At 48.2% G+C, this 17232-nt stretch overlaps 1 protein-coding gene across 1 annotated transcript; it reads right to left on the bottom strand.

Moving 5' to 3' along the window:
• Positions 1-318: 318 nt before the first annotated feature.
• Positions 319-8597, bottom strand: gata1.L (GATA binding protein 1 L homeolog). The gene is given in 6 exon segments (NM_001085640.1): positions 319-1270; positions 1777-1902; positions 2328-2473; positions 2596-2940; positions 3887-4098; positions 8536-8597. Coding segments are annotated over 5 exon segments (1080 nt in total). The 5' UTR covers positions 4062-4098; positions 8536-8597; the 3' UTR covers positions 319-982.
• Between the last annotated feature and the right edge of the window lie 8635 nt (positions 8598-17232).

Here is a 17232-nt window from a genome sequence, read left to right as displayed (position 1 = left end):
ATAACTACCCAGCTAGATCTGCCCTGGGTTCTGACAAATGCCAGAGGGGCTGCTGTAAGATGCCATAGAAAGTGACTATTCAGTGGGCTGGTGGGAGCTGTTTGGGCCTCTGTGTACTAGAAATGCCAGGGCCTATTTTGAATTCCAGTCCGCTCCTGTGCCCTGGCATGGGAGGAGACAAGATAAAAACCCTGCCCTCATAGGTGATCAGATACCAACACTTCTAATAGGATATAGGGTGTTGACAGAGAAGGAAGGATTGTAGCCCCACCCACAGAGCAAGCAGTATGGTCGCATTCATGTCAAGGAGACACCAAGGAAGTAAAAGTTCTTGTTTATTTTAAGGAGAGATTTGACATGTTTTGTGCTTTGTCTATAGTTGCCTGGAACATCAACTTGTCCTTTAATCGTGACAGGGCCCTCCTGTATCCGTCTGTGGTTACCAGCACTGTCCTGCCACTGCACTCATTGTTCTCTAGATGCTATGCCTGGGTATACGCAGTGTGAGTATGGGTACAAAGGTCAGTATATGTCCTTTGATGTGGCAACCCTATACTCTACACCACGATGGGTGATTGTCTTTCAGTGTCATGTCCAATGTGGGCTCAGATTCACACTGGCACTGGGACCATTTGTGCTGTACTAGTGCACCCCCTTGGCCCATTCTGATATAAACATTGGGGTGTGGTGGAAAGCTATGGGGCAAGGAAAGGTGCCAGGTACTATCTGACTTGGATACATGAGAAAATGATGCTAGTAGGAGGTCTTTCTGAAGGGATGGTCCTCCCACCAAGGTGGAGGTATGGCACTAAAGCTTGAATGCTTGGTAGGGAGATATTCCTTGTGGAGTAAGTCAATATATGAGGAGGGCTTGCCTTTAAAGCAAATGGTAGAGTTTGTGTTTTGCTGACAAGATGTTTTCTGACGATTAAGGACTGGTGGGTTAGAACCTGTCCCTCAGAATGTGTCCCTTTAAGTTAATTCAGGGGGGCGTTACCCCTGATGCCGCCTGTCGATAGCTGACAGCTGGAGCAGAATGAGATATTCGTGGTGACTGAAGAAAGTGGTGTGGTGGATTGATCATGTGTCCCATAGGTGGCATCTGGCCATGGAAGAGAAGAGGCCCAAATGGATAAGGAGATGGTTCCTCAACTCCTGCTTTTGGAGGCTCGAAGGGATTGTCCAGCTGCTTCTTCTTTTTCGACCTGCTGCTCACCTTTCGGTTCCTCGTCTGGATCCCTTCCTTCTTCATTGTCAGGGGACGGTTCACCTAAAAAGGTCAATTGTTTTGTTGTTAAAGTAGTTATGGACAGGGCCGGATTTACATAGATGGCACCCCTAGGCCCACTCCCGTTCGGCGCCCCTGTCCCCTCCCCTTTATTCGTGCAAATTTTCATCATCAGTGGGGAAATTTAAAAAAATATTGTATCTCCAGCGCATCCCCAGTGTTTTTGAACCAAAGTGGGTGTGGTTGGGCATCATGCCGCCCCCTAAAATCCAGGCCTGGTTATGGAACTAAATGTATGTATCATCACAGTTATTTACACCCTGGCATTTACAGCAGGCAACAGTATCATTTATAAATGGTAGAGGGTGAATGGGTTTATGTGTAGCTAGCATCAGGTTACAGTGGGTATGGCTGTACTTTGGGTAAACACCTGCTGCAATGGCGATTCCCTTTAGAATAAAGTTTGAATATCCCACTGTGTATAAAAGGCATGTTTAGTGCAGGGGTGATGGGGAGAGAGAACGCACGGATCATGCTTCTTTCCTCACATTGTGAAGCTTGTAGTAGAGGCCACAGGCGTTACAAACAGGGTCTCCACTTGCATTCCGTCTCCATAGGGTAGTGGTGCTTGTGTGGCAGTTACTGCACTGAGTGCCAGCTCTCTTACTGACAATCTGTAGGAGACAGATGAACATGCAACTTATCGCCACATGAAAACAAGACAGAAACTCCAAATTATCACTATACCTTGGGCACTGCTTACATACCATATATGTCCAAAGGCAGCTATTTTGGGTAGCATTTTGCCTGAGAGCTCAGCTTTTGCCCTGCATCATTGCAGTATGTTCCCCTGATGGGAGTGACCCATAGAAAGAAGCTGTATTGAGGTACTCAATGAGGCTGACTAAGCCATGTCCCCAATGTTCCTTCTAAGTTTTGTGTTCACACCAACTATGACACAGGCACCTACAACAGCTTGGTGGACCTTCCCCTTTAACTTACCACTTCCCTCCCACCTAGCATGTTCCTGGGGTGTATGTTGCCCCAGTTATATGGTGACCCTCCCTTCTTCAACTTCTATTTGAGTACATAGTCATACCAGGCGTTTCTTTGGCCGGATGAGTGGACGATTCTGTCCGTTCATCTTGTGGTACAGGCCACAGGCATTGCACAGGTAGTGCCCACTCATATCCCTCCTCCACAATGGAGTCACTGTAGCTCCACAGTTCACGCACTCACGATCTTCTGAAAAAATTAGCAAAACAAGTGATTTTATGGATTCCCGCTCCCTTGTCCCTTCCAGTGATGCACCTCCACCAAAGACTCAAGCCTGGTCTACAGAGTCATAAACAGACATTCTGTATTACCTGTTGACTGAAACAGACTGAACTCCTGCCCTCCTCCTCCTATGTACCCCACCTGGAGTATACTGGGACTTCTTGGTTCCAAGGGTAAAAGATCACTGGTCAGTGGACTTGCCCTCTCTGTCTTCAGGGTCTCCAGGAACTTTGGGCTACCTTCACGCTCTGCTGGAGGAGCTGAACCCAACAAGAAAGAGGAAGCACTGTACAAAGGAGGAGAAGTTATAGGGCCTAAGGCTGAAGCAGCTGAGGGGTAAAAAGACAATGTTCCTGTACTTCTCCCATATGCTGTCAGGTTGCTGGGGATCCCAGCACTGGTTTCCGGCCAATGTAAAGGGAACGTCTGGAACACTGAGAGAAAGAGAGTACAAAAAGGAATGTGTTTGAAAAGGACTTTCACTGTGTGGGACAGAGTAGGATAAAGCTCAAATCTGGGAGAAAAACCATAAAGCAGAGAGAGAAGATGTGGGATAGAGAGAAATATATAAGGCACTTTTGCAGGAAAGAGAAGAATAAAGCACTCTTGTGAGATAGAGACAATAATAAAGTGTTCTTGTGGGAGAGAGAGTGAGGGAGAGAAGAATAAAGCACTCTTGTGGGATAGAGAGAGAAGAATAAAGCGATCTTGTGGAAGAGAGAGTGAGAAGGACAAAGTGCTCTTGTGGGAAAGAGAAATAAGAATAAGTGCTCTTATGGGAGAGAGAAAAGACTAAAGCACACTTATGGGAGAGAGAGAGTGAGAAGAATAAAGTGCTCTTGTGGGAGAGAGAGAGCGAGAAGAATAAAGTGCTCTTGTGGGAAAGAGAAAAGACTAAAGCACACTTATGGGAGAGAGAGAGAGTGAGAAGAATAAAGTGCTCTTGTGGGGGAGAGAGAGAGTGAGAAGAATAAAGTGCTCTTGTGGGAAAGAGAAAAGACTAAAGCACACTTATGGGAGAGAGAGTGAGAAGAATAAAGTGCTCTTGTGGAAAAGAGAAAGAAGAATAAAGCGCTCTTACTTGATAGAAGGGTAATGCTCTTACAGGAGAGAGAGAAGGATAAAGTGCCCCTGTGTGAAAGAGAGAGAAGAATAAAGGGATCTTGTAGGAGAGAAAGAGAGAACCTACAGAGCCAAGAGAAATGTAGCATGGGTAGGGAGAACCCAGAGAGTGCATATGAGAAAGAGAGAACCCAAAGAGTGAATTTTGTGAGAGAGAGAGAACCTAGTAGCATGTTTTGTGTATCCAAGCAACTATAGACATTCCTAAGTGCTACTGATATGAACAGTGTAGAATGAGAGTACTTTAGGGCTTCTCACCTGGAGAATGTCTGAATCCGCCCACTGCTCGGGAGCTCACTGCCCCTCCATAATGACCTGGGCTGCTCTCACCCCCCAGACCATACAGGAACTGCGAGTCCTCAGATGTGCTCGCTAGACCTGACTCTGTGTAATTAGGGACGGGGTCTTGTGTAGTCAGAGTGGTATAATCCATGGCTCATCTGGGGTGGGATATGCACTTCCAGCGAATCCTAGGAGAGAAGCAAATGCAATGTTATTCCATGTAGATGTTCCTGTGCTTCCAGGTCCTGCCTGCCTCTGCTCCACTTGCCCATGGCATTATGCCCCAGTTCCACCCGCGATCCAGCTCAGTGGAGTTGAGTGCTGCTGGGACATACAGGAGGATTTAAGGGGAGATATAAGCTGCTGTGAGAGCAGGTGTTTGAGAATGTAGAGGGATTTTAGGGAGGGTAACGGGGGGAGTCGATAGGGATAACTAGGGGTGCTGGGGTTGAGAGAGGTGGGTTGTTTAGATTGTGTATGGATCAGTATGTTAGTATGCCTTTCTATTGTACAGCACTGCACTCTATGTTTTCCCACTACAAATATATGCTTATTGTTTCATGGCTGACTTGGGTGGCATTGAGAGAGTGGGTCGAGCTAGGGATGTCACTGACAGTCTGGGCCACCAACCTTGCCTATCCCATTCATTTCTATACAAGGAAACTTTTAGTCTGCCCCTCAATTTTCCACTAGAGTCAAATTACATTAATGTCAAAATCTGTCATTCTAAGCAACTACCCAATATCCATTTATTGCTATTTTCTGTCGCTGTCTGTCCCTTTCTCTTCTCTGCACTGCTGCCTCTGACTCCTGATACAACTTCCCAATATCCATTCATTCCTCATTCTCACTGGGTTTATAGTTCTGTGTAATTGTCATTGTGTCTGTCCCTTTCTCTTCTCTGCACTGCTGCCTCTGACTCCTGATACAACTTCCCAATATCCATTCATTCCTCATTCTCACTGGGTTTATAGTTCTGTGTAACTGTCATTGTGTCTGTCCTTTCTCTTCTCTGCACTGCTGCCTCTGACTCCTGATACAACTTCCCAATATCCATTCATTCCTCATTCTCACTGGGTTTATAGTTCTGTGTTACTGTCATTGTGTCTGTCCCTTTCTCTTCTCTGCACTGCTGCCTCTGACTCCTGATACAACTTCACAATTCATTCTCTGCACTTTTGGTTCTGACTCCTGAAATATTGTATCAGAAGTTGTCTCTCCTTCTGCCAAGACTGCAGTCCCCACAATGCCTTGCCCATTACTATGATTCTCCTCCTTTCAGGGCATTGTGGAAATTGAAGTCTTGGCTGAAGTCGAGTTGACTAATGATACAGCGTTGGGCGGGCAGTCAGGGGGTGCAGAGAGTGACACCAGTAAAGATCACATGTATGAAGAGGTTGCCTTACAGTTTCTGTGGGTGTGCATGTTTCTTGGGGTGTACGTTCCCTTTAAAGGTATTTGTAAATGCAGGGGCGCAACTATAGAGGAAGCAGACCCTGCGGTTGCAGGGGGGCCCAGGAGTGTAGGGGGCCCAGTGAGACCCTAATTAATTAGCAATTTTAATATATCTTGGTAAAATAGGCTAACTTATAAATATTTTGGGGCCCTAAATTGAATTTGCTATGGGGCCCAGTAACAACTAGTTACGCCACTGTGTAAATGTAATTGCTGTAGAAAGCAATATCTGTCTGACTATTTCTGTCCAGGACACTGCAGGTTCTGACTCCAGGGAGGGAGCCGATTAACTGACCTGGAGGGGAACTGGTTTTTGCTACATTGTTTCATGAGTCAGAAAAGAGCAAGGGATATTCATTGCAGCCCTTCCATTCTCTTTTATGAGGTACAAAAGCAGTATTGGGGTGGAGTCCCCCTCAATGAAGCCTCCGGCCTCCTATAGATTGTGTAGAAGTCACGCACACAGTACATGATGGGGCTATATGGGGAATAACGCGGCTTATCATGTGCCGTCCCATAACAACGAGGCTCTGGTCCGTTAAAGGAAGTCGAAGAACTTATCTGGCCAAGATCTGACTTCTGCACAGCAGTGACAAAATACTCTCTTGCTTGTCTTGGATTTCAAGATGCACAGAGTGCAAAGATGGGGGCAATCTAAATGCCATACAATAATGCTTACAAGGGGTGGCACTCTGAAGGGTTAAGCTGCTGGGGAGGGCTCACAATAATACAGAGTTGGGGAGCCACAGAATGGGAACTAGTGCAGCTTTTTATGCAAAGCGAATGGGGAGGGAAGAAGATAGTCATGGGGCAACTGTAGGGTCAAAATGAGAAGGAACGAACAGCCGATTACTAAAGGGAAAGGAGGGGGCTGGGAAACAAAATCACACAAAAAAAACCAGACAAACTCGCCCCCAAGTGGTGAAGTGCAGAACTAAAACATTCTTCAAGAATGATTGCTCTAATAATAAAGGCAAAGAGATAGCAATAACCGGATCAGAACCAAGGAGTAGCTGCCACCCAGGGATGAGTTGTGTGCTGCACCAGAACCACAGGGGACAATGAGGAAAGTGACCATATTTCTATGGTTTCCAGCTAGCTTTTAGCTGATCATAGCTAGAGTCTCCATGGATCCAAATTGCATTCTTACTGGGCACTACTAGCTAGGAATGTGCATTGTTCTGGATGAGACCTCATATCTTCTCAATGGGAATGTGCAATTTTCTTAGAGGAACCTTCTAGCTTCCTAATGGGGATTTGCTAGCTTCTCAGAGGGACCTTCTAACTTCCCATTGGAAATCTCTAGCTTCTAAGAGGAACCTTCTAACTTCCCATTGGAAATCTCTAGCTTCTAAGAGGGACCTTCTAACTTCCCATTGGAAATCTCTAGCTTCTAAGAGGAACCTTCTAACTTCCCGTTGGAAATCTCTAGCTTCTAAGAGGGACCTTCTAACTTCCCATTGGGAATCTCTAGCTTCTAAGAGGGGCCTTCTGGCTTCCCATTGGAAATCTCAACCCAGTAAGAATGAGGAATGAATGGATATTGGGAAGTTGTATCAGGAGTCAGAGGCAGCAGTGCAGAGAAGAGAAAGGGACAGACACAATGACAGTTACACAGAACTATAAACCCAGTGAGAATGAGGAATGAATGGATATTGGGAAGTTGTAACAGGAGTCAGAGGCAGCAGTGCAGAGAAAGGGACAGACACAATGACAGTTACACAGAACTATAAACCCAGTGAGAATGAGGAATGAATGGATATTGGGAAGTTGTATCAGGAGTCAGAGGCAGCAGTGCAGAGAAAGGGACAGACACAATGACAGTTACACAGAACTATAAACCCAGTGAGAATGAGGAATGAATGGATATTGGGAAGTTGTATCAGGAGTCAGAGGCAGCAGTGCAGAGAAGAGAAAGGGACAGACACAATGACAGTTGCACAGAACTATAAACCCAGTGAGAATGAGGAATGAATGGATATTGGGAAGTTGTATCAGGAGTCAGAGGCAGCAGTGCAGAGAAAGGGACAGACACAATGACAGTTACACAGAACTATAAACCCAGTGAGAATGAGGAATGAATGGATATTGGGAAGTTGTATCAGGAGTCAGAGGCAGCAGTGCAGAGAAAGGGACAGACACAATGACAGTTACACAGAACTATAAACCCAGTGAGAATGAGGAATGAATGGACATTGGGAAGTTGTATCAGGAGTCAGAAGCAGCAGTGCAGAGAAGAGAAAGGGACAGACACAATGACAGTTACACAGAACTATAAACCCAGTGAGAATGAGGAATGAATGGATATTGGGAAGTTGTATCAGGAGTCAGAGGCAGCAGTGCAGAGAAAGGGACAGACACAATGACAGTTACACAGAACTATAAACCCAGTGAGAATGAAGAATGAATGGATATTGGGAAGTTGTATCAGGAGTCAGAAGCAGCAGTGCAGAGAAGAGAAAGGTACAGAACTATAAACCCAGTGAGAATGAGGAATGCATGGATATTGGGAAGTTGCTTAGTATTTGATTTTCTCTCATTTGGCAGAATGTTATTTTATGCTTGTATTTGTATCCCCTTTAGAGTGGGGAATCCAATGCTACTGGTATGAATGCCCCAAGTACAGTTGTGGAACTGGTGCAATTGCCACATATAGAGTGTGGAAGGCAATTTTGTGGGTCTTTTGCCTTCCTGCGGGTGAGTTATTTGTTGTTAGGGAGGGATTGGCTGAACAAGGCTGCTTGGTTACTACTTGGTCACAACTTGGTCACCACTTGGTCACCACTTGGTTACTACTTGGTTACGACTTGGTTACTAGGCAAGCCAGTGTCTAGCATGACAGTTGTAGGGACAAGGGCTATGGGTCACTGATTGTCTTACTGTATACAAATGGCCATGTGAGGATGCTGGGAGTTGTAGTGTGCCTGTAAGAAGCAGTGGGGCAGTATGCTCAGCCTGTCTTATTATTAACTGTTCAGTGTCTGTCCCCATCTCATGCTGCACTACAGAGCGCGTCGGTGACTGAAACATTCTATTATTTCTCAGGCCTGCCACATAATCCCAGCCTTGGTTATAAAGCAGAGGGTGCAGCTTCTGGCAGGGATTTTGGGAGTTGTAATACAGCGGTATCTCATCAACAGACACACACCATAGAGATAAGCCCCACTCACCTTTTGTGGGAGTTGCCACACGTCCGTCTGTATCCTGATCTCCAACTGTATCTGATGCCAGGCCTTATCTCTTGCTCCTTTCTCTACCCACAGTCCTTCTTGTAGGGCCCGGGGTCCCCGCTATTTACTGTATTCCACTCACTCTCAGACCTGCCAACTCTTTCACATCTTCCCCTTGTCCCTACTAGTAGTTGTGTCCCCAGATATGGGCAGACCCTACCCTTCGCCCCGCCCTTGTAACTGACACATCTTACTGGCCACTGACTTTGGGGAGAGGGTGAACAGAACCATTCAATAATCTTCTTTGACTTCCAGTTCTGATCCCATCAATACTGACACCGGTTCCACTAAGCTACAAACCTACAGAACACTGGACTCCCCTGTGCTTACACATTCACTTATATCCTGAAAGGAAAGGGTGCAATAACATCATCCTGGGCTGCAGAGGCTGAAGCGGAGAATGGGATCTGGTACAGGAAGGGTTAAGTAATGCTAAGCATGGGTTTTAGTACCGTAAAGGGTTATGTGAAGCTAAGAATGGGATCTGGTAGAACAATGGTTAAGTAATGCTAAGCATGGGATCTGGTAGATAAAGGATAATAGAAAGCATAGGAACTGGTACATGAAGAGTTAAATGATGCTGAGCATGGTCTCCAGTACAGATGTTACAGTCAAGTGGCACAGTATAAGTTAAAAGTTAAAAGGCAATAATACAGTGCATTGTTCTGCAAGGTTTAAGTGATACATTGCACTGGGAGATGAAAGATTAAATGATATGGTACAATGACTGAGAGAGAAAGGGTTAAGTGGTACTGGCACAGGAAGGGTTAAACTATACAATGTATTGCCCTGGAAGAGAAATGCAGTGACTCCAAAACTAGATGAAGGGGCCTCACTGGGAGATGCAGGGGTTACGGAAGGCCACACTGGGAGATGCAGGGGTCAGGGAAGGCCACACTGGGAGATGCAGGAGTTAGGGAATGCCACAATGGGGGATGCAGGGGTTACGGAAGGCCACACTGGGAGATGCAGGGGTTAGGGAAGTCTACACTGGGAGATGCAGGAGTTAGGGAAGGCCACACTGGGAGATGCAGGGGTTAGGGAAGGCCACACTGGGGGATGCAGGAGTTAGGGAAGGCCACACTGGGAGATGCAGGGGTTAGGGAAGTCCACACTGGGGGATGCAGGAGTTAGGGAAGACCACACTGGGAGATGCAGGGGTTAGGGAAGTCCACACTGGGAGATGCAGGGGTTAGGGAAGTCCACACTGGGAGATGCAGGAGTTAGGGAAGGCCACACTGGGGGATGCAGGAGTTAGGGAAGGCCACACTGGGAGATGCAGAGGTTAGGGAAGTCTACACTGGGAGATGCTGGAGTTAGGGAAGGCAACACTGGGAGATGCTGGGGTTAGGGAAGTCTACACTGGGAGATGCAGGAGTTAGGGAAGGCCACACTGGGGGATGCAGGAGTTAGGGAAGGCCACACTGGGAGATGCAGAGGTTAGGGAAGTCTACACTGGGAGATGTTGGAGTTAGGGAAGGCAACACTGGGAGATGCTGGGGTTAGGGAAGTCTACACTGGGAGATGCAGGAGTTAGGGAAGGCCACACTGGGGGATGCAGGAGTTAGGAAAGGCCACAATGGGAGATGCAGGAGTTAGGGAAGGCCACACTGGCAGATGCAGGGGTTAGGGAAGGCCACACTGGGGGATGCAGGAGTTAGGGAAGGCCACACTGGGAGATGCAGGGGTTAGGGAAGTCTACACTGGGAGATGCAGGAGTTAGGGAAGGCCACGCTGGGGGATGCAGGAGTTAGGGAAGGCTACACTGGGAGATGCAGGGGTTAGGGAATGCCACACTGGGAGATGCAGGGGTTAGGGAAGGCCACACTGGGAGATGCAGGGGTTAGGGAAGGCTACACCGGGAGATGCAGGGCTTAGGGAAGGCCACAAAGGGAGATGCAGGGGTTAGGGAAGGCTACACTGGGAGATGCAGGAGTTAGGGAAGGCCGCACTGGGAGATGCAGGAGTTAGGGAAGGCTACACTGGGGGATGCAGGAGTTAGGGAAGGCCACACTGGGGGATGCAGGAGTTAGGGAAGGCCACACTGGGAGATGCAGGGGTTAGGGATTGCCGTACTGGGGGATGCAGGAGTTAGGGAAGGCTACACTGGGAGATGCAGGGGTTAGGGAAGGCCGCACTGGGGGATGCAGGAGTTAGGGAAGGCTACAATGGGAGATGCAGGAGTTAGGGAAGGCCACAATGGGAGATGCAGGAGTTAGGGAAGGCCGCACTGGGGGATGCAGGAGTTAGGGAAGAACGCACTGAGGGAGCCAGGAGTTGGGAAGTGACTGCTCACTGTGAATCTCTCTCACCTCCCCCCCCCCATGTCAGTCTCTAGCAAACAAGTCCCTTGCAATCAGATAGCATCTTATCAAGCATGAGCAGCCTGCAGGAGGAGACAGGGACCAACCACTCTGCCAGCCACAGCTCCTCACTCCTCCTCAGCCACCACTGACTGGCAGTTGTAATGTTAACCCCTGCCCTGCTGGAAAGTAGCCAACACAGCAAAGTGGAAGAGTTTCTGTACATTCCTCTGGCAGAAGAGGAGAAAGGGGCCTCTGTTCTCACAGCAGGTCTTCAAGGGGCTCTAGCAAGAAAACCCTTCTGTGTAGGGCTCTGGCAAGAGATGGGTTACTCCGCTGTGTAGGGTAGGGCTCTGGCAAGAGAGGGCTTACTCAGATGTGTAGGGTAGGGCTCTGGCAAGAGAGGGGTTACTCCGATGTATTAGGTAGGGCTCTGGCAAGAGAGGGGTTACTCAGATGTGTAGGGTAGGGCTCTGGCAAGAGAGGGGTTGCTCAGATGTGTAGGGTAGGGCTCTCGCAAGAGAGGGCTTACTCAGATGTGTGGGGTAATGCTCTGGCAAGAGAGGGGTTGCTCAGATGTGTAGGGTAGGGCTCTGGCAAGATTGGGGTTACTCAGATGTGTAGGGTAGGGCTCTGGCAAGAGAGAGGTTACTCAGATGTGTAGGGTAGGGCTCTGGCAAGACAGGGGTTACTCAGATGTGTAGGGTAGGGCTCTGGCAAGAGAGGGGTTACTCAGATGTGTGAGGTAGGGCTCTGGCAAGACAGGGGTTACTCAGATGTGTAGGGTAGGGCTCTGGCAAGAGAGGGGTTACTCAGATGTGTGAGGTAGGGCTCTGGCAAGACAGGGGTTACTCAGATGTGTAGGGTAGGGCTCTGGCAAGAGAGGGCTTACTCAGATGTATAGGGTAGGGCTCTGGAAAGAGAGGGCTTACTCAGATGTGTATGGTCACTGTCAAAGAACAGTCATTGTATGTTTGGCTGTGACAGAAAGTGCTGAGTTATCTCCACACCCCTGTGTCTGAATTACTGCCCTTATCTCTGCCTCCCAGATACCAACCAAATATGGCCCATCCCAGCCATAGTACCCAGCTTCCCTGTGCCTCAAACACCGCCGTCTGATTGGCCAGTCCAGCCCCATTGCTGATATTCTAGAGCCCCAACACTCTGTAACCAGGCATCACCCCATTGTGCCTCATTTCATGCTGCTTATGTACCATCACTATGTAACCAGGCATCACCCATTGTGCCTCACTACATGCTGCTCATGTACCATCACTCTGTAACAAGGAATCACCCACTGTGCGTCACTACATGCTGCTCATGTACCATCACTGTGTAACCAGGCAATCACCCCAGTTGGTAGGGCGGTCACTACATGCTGCTAATTCATGTAACCATCACTGGTGAAGCCAGGCTATTACCCAATTGTGGCGTCAACTAACATGCTGCTCTGTACCATCTTGGTTAAACCGAGGCGAATCACCATTGGTGCGTCACTACATGCTGCTACATGTACCATCACTGGTGTAACCCAGGCAAATCAACCCATTGTGCCGTCAACCTACATGCTACTTCTGTGAACCATCACTGTGGTAAACCAGAGCCACACAGCCCATTGTGCCTCAATACATACTGTTCATATACCATCAACCCATTGTGCCTCACTACATGCTGCTCATATGCCATCACTGTGTAACCGAGGCATGCACCTCATTGGTGGCCACTCTCAATGCTGCCTTATGTACCATCAACTTTGTAACCAGGCATCACGCGCATTGTGCTCATCACTAGCTGATGCTGTTCATGTACCATTCACTAATGTAACCAAGCATCACCGCCATTGTGCCTCAACTACATGCTCCTCATCGTACCATCACTCTGTAACCAGAACATCACCAAGATTGTGGCCTCAACTAATGCTTGCTATGTACCATTACTCTTAGGTTGTAACCAAGCATCAATCCTTGTGCCTCATCCTACATGCTGCTTAATGTACCCATCAACTCTGTAACCAAGGCCATCACCTCCATTGTGGGCCTCACTACACTGCTGCTTATGGTAACCGAATCAACTCTGTAACTAGAGCTCACCCCATTGTGCCTCACTACGAATTGCTGCTCATGTACCACATCACTGTGTAACCGAGGCATTCCCATTTGTGCGTCACCTACATGCTGCTCATTATGTACCATATCACTCGGTAACCAACCAGGCATCAACCCATTGTGCGTCACTACATGCTGCTCCATGTACCCATCCTGTGTACCAGGCATCACCCATTGTGCGTCACTAAACACATGCTGCTCAGTACCATCACGCTGAAACCAGGCATCACCCGCATATGAGCCTCACTAAACAATGCTGAGCTCATGTACCATAACTGTGAAACGCGGCATTCCACCGTACCATGTGCCTCACTACATGCTGCTGCATGTACCCATCACTGTGTAACCTAGGCCATCACGCCCATTGTGTCTAAACTAACAATGCTGCTCATTACCATCACTGTGTAACCCAGGACATCACCCCATCATTGTGCATCACGTACATGCTGCTCATGGTACCATCACTGTGGTAAACCAGGCATCACCTCATTGTGCCTACACTGCATGCTGTCAATGTGTACCATCATGTGTAACCAGCGCATCACACTATATGTGCCTCACTACATGCTGCTCATGTACCCATCCTGTAATCAAACTGTGTACCAGGCATCACCGCATTGTGCGTACACTACATTGCTGCTTCATGTACCCATCCATGTGTAACCGCATCACCCATTGTGGCCCTCACTACATGCTGCTCCATGTAAACCATCAAATTTGTGTAACCCCAGCATCACCCCCATTGGTCTCACTACATGCTTGCTACATGTACCATTCACTGTGTTTAACCAGGCATCAACCCCATTGTGCTGTCACTTACTTACATGCGCTGCTCATGGTACCATCACAAGACTGTGTAACGTACCAGGGCTCACCCATTGTGTCTCACTAATGCTGCCACTCATGTACCATCCAACTGTGTAACCAGCGCATACCCATTGTGCGTCACTACTACATGCTGCTCATGTAGCATCAAACTCAACACCCATGCACCACAGCTGGTAACCGCAGGCCATCACCCCATTGTGCCTTCACTACATGCTAGCTCTGTACCATCACTGGTGTAAACCAGGCATCCAACCCATGTGTGCCTCACTGACATGGCTGCATATGTACCATCACTCTGTAACCAGGCATCAACCCATTGTTGCGTCACTAAATTGCTGCTTATGTACCATCAACTTCTGAACACAGCGCATCACCCATTGTGCCTCACTACATGCTGCTTATGTTACCCATCAACAATACTGTAACTAGGCATCACCCACCCCATTGTGCCTATTACATGCTGCTCATGTACCATCACTGTGTAGCCAGGCATTACCACTTGTGGTCACTTACATGCTGCTCCATGTACCTCACTCGGTAACCGGCATCACCATTGTGCGGTCACTACATGCTGGTTATGTACGCGATCACTGTTGTAACCAAGGCATCACCGCATGTGTGCTTTTTCACTACACATGCTGCTCATGGTACCATCACTGTGTAACCAGGCTCACCCATTGTGCGTGCACTACATGCTGGTTTATGTACCATCACCCTGTAACCAGGCATCAACCCATTTGTGCCTCAACTATTATGCTGCTCATGTACCATCCCCCCACTGTGGTAACCAGGAATCACCCCCATTGTGCCTCACTGCATGCTGCTCATGTTACCTCACTGTGTAACCAAGGCATCCCCATTGTGGCCCTCACTACATGCTGCTTATGTAACCATCACCCTACTGTAACAGGCATCAGCACCCATTGTGGCCTCACTACATGCTGCTCATGTACCATCACTGTGTACCCAGGAATCACCCCATTGTGCCTCAAAATACATGCTGATCAATGTACCAATCACTGTATAACCAGGCCATACACCCATGGTGCTCACTACAATGCTGCTTTGTACCATCAACTCTGTAACCAAGGCAATCACCCATTGTGCCTCACTACATGCTGCTACATGTACCATCACTGTGTAACCAGGCATCACCCATTGTGCCTCATTACATGCTGCTCATGTACCATCAACTGTGAAACCAGGCATCACCATTGAGCCCTCACTAACATGCTGCTCATGTACCATCACTGTGAAACCAGGCATCACCACCATTGTGCCTCACTACATGTGCCTCATCTAACCATCACTGTGTAATCCAGGCCCTCACCCATTGTGCGTCACTACATGCTGGTTAGTGTTACCATCACCCTGTAACCGAGGCATCACCCATTGTGCCTCACTACATGCTGCTCATGTACCATCACTGTGTAACCAGGCATCACCCATTGTGCTCACTACAATGCTGCTCATGTACCATCACTGTGTAACCAGGCATCACCCATTGTGCCTCATACAATGCTGCCAATCCGTATCCATCACTGTGGTACCAGGCATCACCCATTCGTGCCTCACTACATGCTGCTCATGAGCCAAAAATAAACGAACGTGTAACCAGGTCCTCTCACTTGACCATTGTGCCGTCAACTACATGCTGGTTAATGTACCAGGTCACCCTGTAACTCAGGCATCACCCATTGTGCCCTCACTACATGCTGACTCATGTAACCATGCAACTGTGTAACCAGGAATACCCATTGTGCCTCACTACTGCTGCTCATGTACCATCCAACTGTGTAAACCAGAGCATCACACATTGTGCCTCACTACATGCTGCTTAATGGTACCATCTACTCCTCTGTATACCAGGCATGCACCCATTGTGCTCACTACATGCTGCTCATGTACCATCACTGTGTAACCAGGCCATACATCCATTGTGCCTCATGTACATGCTGCTCCATGTACCATCACTGTGTAAACCAGGCATCACCCATTGTGCCTCACTACATGCTTGCTCTGTACCATCACTGTGAAACCAGGCATCACCCATTGTGCCTCACTACATGCTGCATCACCATCACTGCGGCTCACCCATTGTGCGTCACTACATGCTGGGTTCTGTACCATCACTGCTGTAACCAGCATCACCCCATTGTGCTCACTACATGCTGCTCATGTACCAATCACTCTGTAACCAAGGTATCACCCCATTTGTGCTCAACTACATGCTGCTCATGTACCATCACTGTGTAACCAGGCATCACCCCATTGTGCCTCACTACATGCTGCTCATGTACCATCATGTGTAACCAGGCATCACCCATTGTGCCTCACTACATGCTGCTCATGGTACAATCACTCTGTACCAGGCATCACACCATGTGCTCACTACATGCTGCCTCCATCACTCTGTAACCATTCCACCCATTGTGCCTCACTACATGGCTGCTCATGTACCATCCACTTATCCAGGCATCCCCCATTGTGCCTCACTACATGCTGCTTATGTACCATCACTCTGTAACAGGCATCACCCATTGTGCCTCACTACATGCTGCTCATGTACCATCACTGTGTAACCAGGCATCACCCATTGTGCCTCACTACATGCTGCTCATGTACCATCACTGTGTAACCAGGCATCACCCATTGTGCGTCACTACATGCTGCTCATGTACCATCACTCTGTAACCAGGCATCACCCATTGTGCCTCACTACATGCTGCTCATGTACATAACTCTGTAACCAGGCAGTCACCCATGTGTCTCACTATATGCTGCTCATGATACCATCACTGTGTAACCAGGCATCACCCATTGTGCGTCACTACATGCTGCTATGTACCATCATACTGTAACCAGGCATCACCCATTGTGCGTCACTACATGCTGCTCATGCACCATCATACTGTAACCAGGCATCACCCATTGTGCGTCACTACATGCTGCTCATGTAACATCACTGTGTAACCAGGCATCACCCCATTGTGCATCACTACATGCTGCTCATGTACCATCACTGTGTAACCAGGCATCACCCCATTGTGCCTCACTACATGCTGTTTATGTACCATCACTCTGTAACCAGGCATCACCCATTGTGCCTCACTACATGCTACTCATGTACCATCACTGTGTAACCAGGCATCACCCATTGTGCCTCACTACATGCTGCTCATGTACCATCACTGTGTAACCAGGCATCACCCAATGTGCGTCACTACATGCTGCTCATGTAACATCACTGTGTAACCAGGCATCACCCCATTGTGCCTCACTACATGCTGCTCATGTACCATCACTGTGTAACCAGGCATCACCCCATTGTGCCTCACTACATGCTGTTTATGTACCATCACTCTGTAACCAGGCATCACCCATTGTGCCTCACTACATGC

This window comes from Xenopus laevis, chromosome 8L, assembly GCF_017654675.1.
Source record: "Xenopus laevis strain J_2021 chromosome 8L, Xenopus_laevis_v10.1, whole genome shotgun sequence".
Lineage (NCBI taxonomy): Eukaryota > Metazoa > Chordata > Amphibia > Anura > Pipidae > Xenopus > Xenopus laevis.
This window is presented reverse-complemented; position numbering and strand designations above follow the sequence as displayed.